Source organism: Agelaius phoeniceus, chromosome 15, assembly GCF_051311805.1.
Source record: "Agelaius phoeniceus isolate bAgePho1 chromosome 15, bAgePho1.hap1, whole genome shotgun sequence".
In the NCBI taxonomy this organism is placed as follows: Eukaryota; Metazoa; Chordata; class Aves; order Passeriformes; family Icteridae; genus Agelaius; species Agelaius phoeniceus.
The window spans coordinates 15920974-15929926 of NC_135279.1; the positions used below are offsets into that span (position 1 = coordinate 15920974).

Genomic DNA, 8953 nt, shown 5'->3' on the forward strand with positions numbered 1-8953 from the left:
GGGCAGGGGACAGCAGGGCCTCAGGCATGGCACACAGGCTGGTGCCACCTCAGGCGTTGCTGGCAGGCAGTTGGAGCATGGGGAGGAGGCAGCGTGTGCCCGGGGTGGACACTGCACACCCAGCAGGCTGGAGGAGGAGATGTCCCATCAAACGCAGCTGTTGTCCTCCTGCAGGGACCAGCAGGTGGCTGGCTGAGACAATGGGAACGGGTCCCTGAGGTGGGATACCCAGCCCTTGCTGCTCCACCCTGGAACAGGGTGCTATACAAAGTTGTTGCTGCCTGGCCAGCAGGCTGGGGCCTCGCTGTGTGCCCCAGGACCGGCCCTGCCCTCCAGGCTACACCATGGGGTAGTCCTTGGGAGGCTGGACCCCCTTGTGCTGCACCCTGCAGAGCCCCAGGAGCCTGGAGGGGAGGAGTAATGTGGGGAATAGCTGCTGAGCAGGATGGGTGTCACAGGCTGCCTTGTGGGAAGCCAGACGTGGTGGCTCCAGAGGCAGATGTGTCCATGAGCCATGGCCGAGCACTGGGTCCCACCCCTGCTCTGGGCTGAGGGGCTCAGGGCGGGGTGGCCAGGCCAGCAGTGCCTGACAGCCCCGTGCTTTTGGCAGGTACCCGCATCATCTGCGACCGCAAGTTCCTGCTGGAGTGCAAGAGTTCACCCGCGGCCAGGACCCCTCCCTGCTGCCTGCCCCAGACCCCCGGTGTCACATCCCTGGCCCAGTCCAGCCTCGTCAAGCTGGAGGAGCTCAAGGAGCGGAATGAGAGCGAAGAGGCCATGCCAGGTGAGCAGCCCAGGGCCACGGCCCCTGCCCAGGGACCACCTGCCCGGGGCATGGGACAAGGCGAGATCCCAACCTGGCCCAGTTCCAGCTCCTGCTCCCTTTGCCTGCCCGTGTCTGCCAAGCCAGCCCCATCCTAACCCTGGTCCTGTATCCATCCGTGCCCTTGCAGATCAAGACCAGTTTGAGATGGACATCTGAGTTTCCATCTCCTCGTCTCCAGGCCATGGCTGGGCCTGTTCCTGGGCCTCGTGGAGGTGCTGGCACCGTGACCAGCTGGCTGCAGCCCTCTCTGATGCTGGGGATGGACATGTGACACCTCAGGCTCTAGCACAAGTGGCTGGTGCAATTGCCTAGGAGCTCATGCTTGATCAATAAACACCGTGAAACCCCTGTGCTAACATGGTGTGTGTCTTTGTCAGGGCTCAGCGGGGTCCTCGCCCCCAGGGAGGGGAGGTGAGCAGCACCAGGAGGGTGCAGAGGGTGACCCTGCATGTAGTGAGAGCCTGGGGGTCTGTTCTCAGCTGTGGTGGAGGCAGGTGCTGAGGCCATCCCATGAACATGGGGAGAACAGCACAGTTAACACCTGACCGGGGCATCTGTCTCTCCCTGGACCTCCCTGAGGTCACCCAGGTCTCTTGGGCTCCAGACTCTGAGCTGTGCCCAGATGGGAGCCAGGGCTGTGGCTGCAGCACAAACCCTGCTCATGCCAGGAGCTGCTGGCACATCGGCCTCTGCAGCCAGCCCAGACCCCTCCTGCAGCAGGGCTGGGCCCTGGGGCTGCTGCAGGCCCACCACTGCCAGATGAGGGGCCGAGCTTTGGAGGACACAGTGCAGCAGGGACACACAGTACTGCCTGCTCCAGCCAGATGTTGAATTCTTCCCTTGATATGGCCAAGCCTGATGAAGCAGCCATGGCCTCACCCAGCAATCCCATCTCCTGCTGACCCTGGGAGCTCCAGGACCTGTCAGTGCCAGAACCCTCAGGGAGACTGTGGGAGGGGGCAGGTTGGTGCTGTTTATTAAACATAATGAATCGCCACTAAAATGTCGCAATGATTAAAATCCCCTTTTCCTGGATGAGGATTGGGAGGCAGAGGGGGTGCCCAGACTCCCTCCAGCAGCAGGGGCCCTGTTCCTGCCGGTGGCCCTGGGTAGGGGCTGCCCCGCTCACAGTCCACAGCCCCGTCCCTGCTGTCAGGGCTCCTCCTGCTCCGGCTCGGCCGCGGGCTCAGTCACGGGCTCAGTCACGGGCTCAGTCGCGGGCTCGGTGTCAGCGCTGCCGTCCGTGTGTCCGCTGGGCAGGTCCCGCGTCTCAGCAATGAGGCGTTTGACGCCCACCATCCACTGGCTCACCTCGTTCACATGGTCCACCATAAGCGAGCGGTGGATCTCATCAGCTGCGTCCCAGTGCTGCTGCTGAAGCTCTGCCAGGACAGGGGGACAGCCCCGTCAGGGGCGCAGGATCCACCGTCCCGCGTGTGCCTCTGCCCAAGGGCCTGCTGCGGCTGCAGCCCCCTTCACCCCATACCTTGCACCAGGAGGTTCATCCTCTTCCTCACTGGTGCCGACAGCTTCCCCTGAGCCCAGGCGTCCTCCAGCACTGTCAGCCGCCGCCCGATGTCATTGCACACTTGTTTCTGGAAGCAGAGGTGAGCTGGGAGTGAGGGGGACGTGCCCCCGCCAGCTCTGGGCAGCCCCGGGGCAGGGGCGGCTCTCTTCCCCCCTCAGGTCTCCTGGAAAGCGGCAGCCCCTGCCTGGCTGCCCCGGCTGCCGTCCCGCCGGCACCGCGGCTCAGGGCGGCGGGAGGGGCCGCAGCCTCACCTGCACCGTGGCCCGGCAGGCGTCCAGGGCTGCCCGCAGCGGGGCAAGGACGGTGTCGGCGGACACGCTGCACTCCTCCTGCTCCGGGCCCGCCGCGCTCGGCCGGGCCTCGGCCCGCGGGGCAGCGCCGGCAGAGCCCTGCGGGGGCGGCCCCAGCGCCCGGGGCGGCGGCGCTGCGGGGTCGGCGGGGGCGCTGGGCGGGCCCGGGGGGGCACCTGCAGGGCAGAGGCGCCGAGCCCGTCAGCTCGGACCCGGCTGGCAGCGGGCCCCGCACAAGGGGGAGGCCCCGAGCCACGGCTCCGCCGCCCCCAGCACCGCGGCTGCGGGAGCCGGGCCGCAGTTCCCGCGGGTCCCGGCGGGGAGCGGCCCCTGGGGCTCGGCCGGGCAGAGCTGAGGGGCTGTGGGGCCCCGCGGTGCTGACCTGGGGGTGCCCCCGCGGGCGGAGGGGGGGCCCGGCGGGTGAGTGGGGTCCGGCGGGAGCCCCCGGCCTGCGCCTGCAGCCCGTACGAGAACTGGGGGGGGTCGTTCCAGCCGCGCTCCTGGTTCCCTGCAGCAGCGAAGGGCGCCGTGAGACCGGAGGAGACCGAGGAGCCCCCGCGCCAAGCGAGACCTCCCGGCACGTCCCTCCCGGCGCTCCCCGCACCCGGAACGGACGCGGCGTCCCCCTACACACGGAGCCCAGCGGAGCCGATCCCCGGTGGCAGCCCCGCAGCCACGCCCGGGCAGACCCGCGGTGTCCCGGGACCGGGACCGGGACCGGGACCCCCCCCCCGCACCGGAAGTGCCGCGCGCGCCCCTCGCCCCCTCACCCGGCTTCACGTAGGACTCCGCCATCCCGCCACGTCACGCCCGGCCCCGCCCCTTCCGGCCCGTGAGGCGGGGAGGGGCGGGAGGGGCGGGGCCGGGCCTGTCCCCGCCCCGCCGGGGGCCGCGCTCGGGGCCGGGGCCGGGGCTGGGCCGGGGTCGGGGCCGGGGGCTCCTCCCCGGCGGCTCCGGCCCCGGCCCCGGCCCGGCTCGGCCCGCTACGGGCTGTGCAGGAGGGCCCGCCGGAGGCGGAACACCTCCAGGAAGGAGAAGAGTCCCCGCTTGCGGGCCCCGGCCCCCGCCCCGCCGCCGCCCCCCCCCGCCTTGGCCGCCCCGCGGGCAGCGTCCCCCGCGGCCGCCGGCCCGGCCCGGCCCCGCCCGGCCGCGCTCTTCGCCTTCGCCCCCGGCGCGGCGGCCACGAGGCACTTCTGGTACTGCACCTGCGGGGACACGAGAGGCAGCGCGGGGCACTCGGCACCGGGGACAGCCCGGCCTCCCCAGGGCGGGGCGTGCCCGGCCGCGGTGCCGCCGGTGCTCACCATGCAGGCGGCCTGCACCGCCTCCGAGATGGTGCCGGCGTCGGGCTCGCACCAGAATGCCGCGCACTGGAAGCGTCGCCCCGTGTCCACGATGAGCGCGAAGGTGTGCGCGTCCCGGCCCACCCCCAGGAAGGTCACGTACCGCACCTGGCACTCCCAGATGTGCGCCGCCTCCTCGGGCTCCTGCGGGGACCCCGCGGGCCCATCCAGCCCCGGCCGCCGCCCGGGCAGCCCTGCCGCCCCCCAGGACCGCTCTGCCGGGGGCAGCGCCGTGCCCGCTCCGGCCGCAGCCCCCTGCTCCCTCCCCACCTGCGCCGGGTGCACCCTCATGGCCGTGTCCGACACGTAGATGAGAGAGGGCGTCCAGTTCTCCCGCCCAGGGCGCCTCGTCAGCTTCTCGATGGCCTCGTTCAACACATCCATCCCTGGGGAGAGGGACACCCCATCCCTTCGGCCCCGGCTGGCTGCCCAGCACCAGGGCACGGCTGCCCGGCCGTGTCCGGCACGGAGGGGCTTCCTGGGCGTCCCCCAACTGCGGGGGAACAGCGGCGCTTACCCATGGCCCTGGGCACGGGCAGGCTGCCGATGTACAGCGCCTCGTAGGTCTGCATCGACTGCCTCACCGCTTCTAGGATATCCACTGCCAGGACGGGAGAGGAGCTACCCCTGTGTCCCCCGCTGTGTCCCCAACATCCCCAAGGACTCCGGGGAAACAGCCGGACAAGCCAGAGGGCTCTGGCTCACAGGCGGACTGTGGGCAGGGGGAGCAGCCGGCAGTGCTGGGGGACGGTACCTTGCAGTGGCAGGTCCTCGGCGGAGATGGGCTCCAGTGTGGCGGCGCGGGGCAGCCTGCTGCTCGCTACAGCTCGCTCGGCCACGATCTGCAAGAGACGGGGATCCCGGAGCCTCCCCTCACCCCCGAGATCCCCGACTATGCTCGCACCCTCGGTGGCCCCTGAGTCCCACCTTGGAGCACATCTCATGCAGAGCCTTGGCGATGCCCTTGGCAGGCACATTGCAGTGGAAGACGTGACACTTGAGGACGCAGGTGTCCTTGTCACTGGCCACGAAGGCGAAGTCTCTGCAAGGCCACGAGCAAGGCAGTGAGACCCCGACAGAGGCAGCCCCCTGCCCGTACTGCCCCCCAGCCCTGTGCCCCCTTACCTGTCCCTGCAGCCGTGGTGGCAGTGGGAGGGAGGAGAGGGGACAGGTCACTGCTGGGGTGCCTCCCCCCAGGTGGGCAGAGCCACCCCCCTGGCTCTAGCTCTGCCCTGGCCCCTGGCACCTGCCGTTGTCGCAGCCAACGCCCCAGACACGGATGTTGAGGATGGGCTGGCGGTGGATGAGGCTGCGGTCCAGGGGGTCCACCAGGCTCATGGTGTCCTTCTTCAGAATCATCACTAGGTCCTGGCCCTGCAGAGGGGCAGTGGTTCCCTCAGCCTGGCAGACAGCCTGGGCATCCCCAGCACCCAACCTCTGTGTAGGCAAACCCCTTCCCCAGCAGCCTACTCTGCCCCAGCTGTGGGGTCAGCCCTGCCCTTCCCAGTTACCGTTCCCTTGTGTGGGGAGCCACCCAGGCACCCTGGCTCTGTTCCCAAGGAACAGCCCTGTCCCACCCACCTGCTCTACCTGGGACCGTGTGTAGAGAGTTGACTCTACCACCTGCTCCCATCCAGCACAGTCCAGCCTCAGCAACAGCAGCCTTGGGGTGGAACCCTGCCTGGCAGCACCATCCCAGGCTCTTACCTCGCCCTGGTTCTCTGCAGAGCCCTGGCCCTTGCTGTTGGAGAGCTGCTGGATGCAGTTGTTGACGGCGATGCTGCTCTTGCCAGGTGCCAGGTCCTCCTCGGGGATCTCCACCCAGCCCAGAGAGCGCACAGCAAAGCACTGAGCAGAGACACGAGGGGCTTCAGTGCCCCTGGCACAGCCACCTCTGTCCCCACGCCTCACTGAGCCACAGTGGTCACCCCTGCTCTGGCTCCCATCCACGTCCCTGCCAGCTGCCACCCTCCTCCTCCTCTGCCAGCACAGCCCACGATGCGGCAGTGAAGCTGGCAGTACCTTGGAGCCGGGCTCTGCGCTGTGCTGGAAGTCATCTCCATGCCAGGACAGGGAGTGCCTGCAGAGGGACGGGACAGTGAGGGAAAGCTCCCTCTGTGTGCTCCTGGGGCACCCAGGGAAGCATCAGGATGCCCTGGAACCAGCTGGGAAGCATCCCATGGGGTGCCCAGCATGGTCCTGCTGGTTTCAGCATGGGGGGCTGCTCTGGGGCCAGCACGGGGGCCCAGCACTGCTCAGGGATCAATGGCAGCCCACAAACAAGCCAGCAAAGCACAAGGACAGCCCCACCTCCGGGACAGAGAAGCCATGGGGCTGGGAATGGGCCGGTCCTTTGCTGAGTGCTTCCCTGCAGGGCCCTGGCATTCCTGGAGAGAAGAGGAAAGGAGTGAGAGCTGCAAGAGAGGCAGTCAGGAGGCACCAGGTAGGAGCCCTCCCTCCCAGGACTGCAACTACAGGACTGCAACAAGCTTGTGAGCGTCCTGGGTAGTCGAGTCCAACTAGGATGAGCTCCAGGATGGGGCCTGCTGGAGCCTTTCAAAGGGCTCAACCCCAGACATGAATGGGCTGAGCAGGACCTGAGGGTCACACAGACAGGGTGCTCCAAGGGGGCACTGGACCAGTCATGCCCAGAGGGCCCTTCAGCAGGATTCTACCAGGGGTGGAATCCAACACCAGCCCTCACACCCATGCCCACATTCCCTACCCTTCCCTGGAGTGTGTCATCTCCATCAGCCTCCGTGTGCCCTCCTGGGCCAGTGCTGCGTGCAGGGTGCTGCCACTGTGTCGTGCCTGTTGGCACATGCCAGTAATAGGTACCCAAAGAGTCACAGATTTTCCTCCAGCCTGGGGGAAGGTCAGGGTCTGTCTCCAGGCTCTGGTCGCTCCAGAGATTGTCTGTGCAGAGAGGGAGTGTGAGATATGGGGTGGGGAGAAAGATCTTGCAGTTGCCCTGAGCAGCCAACAGCTTTGCCCAGCAGCAGAGCAGTCCTGCGGTGGCCTCTGGGTGCGTGGCTGGGTGCATGGGCCGGGAGAGGAGCCTGGCGAGGGAACGTGGCACGATGCCAGCGAGGCTGCAGCAGAGGCAGACCCCAGCGCAGGGAACTGCCTCGCTGGCTCCCGGGGAGACAGCGGAACCCCGGCAGGGCACGGCGGGCAGGGGCAGCCTGGGCCTGCCAGGCGGGAACCCTGCGGGGCACCAGGCTCAGGCTCGGCCCGCGGCCGCCAGCCCAGCGTTCCCCTGTCCTCGGCCGGGAAAGGGGCCGGGACACACGCCGGGCTCCGGGCAGAGGATGGTGCCCCGGGGGCTGCAGCCAGAGGGTGCGATCGCCGTGGCCCCGCACCCCCAGCCCTGCGCGGGCACCGACTCCAGCCCGTGGCGCAGCACGGCCGGAGCGAGCCCGGGCCGCGGGGGCGGCGCGCCTGGACCGGCCGGGCTGTGGGGCCGGGCGGGGCTCCCGGGGCTGGGAGGGTGGGGGCGCCCCGGGGATGGGGAGATATGGAGGTGGATATGGAGGTGCCCCCGAAGCGGGTGGGCTCCCGGCGACCTTGGCGGGGCGGGGAGCGGCGGGGCCGGGCCGGACGCCGCGGGCCCCGATCAGCACCGCGGACAGCGCCGGGCGCGGCCGCCGCTCCCACCCTCGGGGCCCGGCCCCACAACTCGGTATCGGCCCCGCAACCCCACCCCAGGCCCGCTACCCGACCCGAGCCCCGCAACCCGACCCCGGCTCAGAACCCGACTCGAGCCCCACAACCCGGCACCGGCCCCACAACTCATCCCCGCTGCTGCGGCCCGCCCCCGAGCCCGCAGGCTGTGCCCGTGCCCGCCGTGCCCGCGCTGACCGTCGCAGTTGACCAGGACGATGGCCAGCATGTAGTCCTTGCCCAGCATGGCCCCGCCGCCCGCCCGGCGCGGCGCCCCCGCCGCCGCCTGCCCAGGCCCGGAGCCGCGGCGGCTGCGGCGGGAGGGGCGGGGCCGGGGCGGGCCGGGGCGGGGGCTGCAGTGAGGCCGGGGGGGCGCGGGGACCGCCCGGACGGAGCTGGGGAAGGGCGGGGATGGCCGGGGCCCTCGGGGTGTGTCTGTCTCGGGGTGGGATCCTGAGGAGGGACGGGGATTTTGGGGCTGCAAAGGTTTCTGGTGCGATAGACAGCAGAGCCAGGTCAGCCCCTTGTGCCCTCAGGTTCGTTCCCTTTCCCTCCACCCGCTCTTAGGGTTCCTCCATTCCCCTCCCTGTCCTCACCATCATTCCTCTCCACCCACGTTTATCCCAAGTTCATTCTCCATTCATGCCCAGGTCTGCCCATTCCCTCCACCTGTGTCCAGCCTCCATCAGCCAGTGCTGAAGGCACCCAAATGTCCGTGCTGGTTACCTTCCCCTTCTCACCAGGGGCCAAAAGATTTGCATCTCCAGTTTGAGACTTCTTTCCATTCTATCTTGGCTAATGATTACCACACATGAACAGAAGTTCTGGACACATTTGTTGTACACCTGAATTCCCCATGGAGCTCCTTGAGTACTGCTCAGGAAAAAGTCCTTCCAAGCTACAGGTGCCTGATGCAATATTCCAAGATAGGTTGCTATAGGTGGCTACTCCAGACAGTCCTTCATGGCCTCTCCACCTTTTCTTCTTCAGAGCAGTTTTAGGATGTGCAGAATTAATTTTTCATGCTTGGTCTCTCTTTCTTTGCTTGGTCTCATTCATGCATTCCATGGGTAACATGCCCCTGATTTTGTGACACACTTCCCCTCTTTTATGCATTCTAACCTTGCTCACCTGGCCAGAGAACAGCACCAGCTCCATAATCCAGTTTTGCAGTTGTCCACAATAATTTCTGTCTCCTGGTGGCAGCTCATTTTTTGGATACAGGCTTTTCCTTCTGCATCTGTCCAGAGCTACTCAGATTTCTAACACTCCATTCAAGCCCTGTGTCCTTGGGACATTATTT

General features: G+C 67.9%; 3 protein-coding genes across 9 annotated transcripts in view; 1 reads left to right on the forward strand and 2 right to left on the reverse strand.

Annotated features, from left to right (window-relative positions):
• Nucleotides 1-1174, forward strand: part of ANKHD1 (ankyrin repeat and KH domain containing 1) — a 100467-nt gene extending 99293 nt beyond the window's left edge. For all 7 annotated transcript variants that reach the window (XM_054643135.2, XM_077186518.1, XM_077186520.1 and 4 more), the window contains 2 exons: nt 611-784; nt 954-1174. In XM_054643135.2, coding sequence (XP_054499110.2) covers nt 611-764 — 154 coding nt within the window. In that variant the 3' untranslated portion in view covers nt 765-784; nt 954-1174. The remainder of the gene's footprint in view (nt 1-610; nt 785-953) is intronic.
• Nucleotides 1175-1779: 605 nt separating this feature from the next.
• SRA1 (steroid receptor RNA activator 1) lies at nt 1780-3439 on the reverse strand. Its single transcript, XM_054643146.2, has 5 exons — nt 3415-3439; nt 3027-3152; nt 2606-2820; nt 2313-2421; nt 1780-2208 (listed from the first exon to the last, which is right to left on the reverse strand). Exons 1-5 carry the CDS (start codon nt 3437-3439, stop codon nt 1979-1981), a joined length of 705 nt encoding a protein of 234 aa, XP_054499121.2. The 3' UTR covers nt 1780-1978.
• A 45-nt stretch (nt 3440-3484) lies between these two features.
• APBB3 (amyloid beta precursor protein binding family B member 3) lies at nt 3485-8016 on the reverse strand. The gene is made up of 12 exons (XM_077186522.1): nt 7849-8016; nt 6713-6903; nt 6298-6374; nt 6010-6067; nt 5695-5835; nt 5234-5361; nt 5113-5118; nt 4915-5029; nt 4742-4829; nt 4505-4588; nt 3949-4373; nt 3485-3849 (listed from the first exon to the last, which is right to left on the reverse strand). The coding sequence occupies exons 1-12, from the start codon at nt 7895-7897 to the stop codon at nt 3628-3630; spliced, it is 1584 nt and encodes a 527-aa protein (XP_077042637.1). The 5' UTR covers nt 7898-8016; the 3' UTR covers nt 3485-3627.
• Nucleotides 8017-8953: the final 937 nt, after the last annotated feature.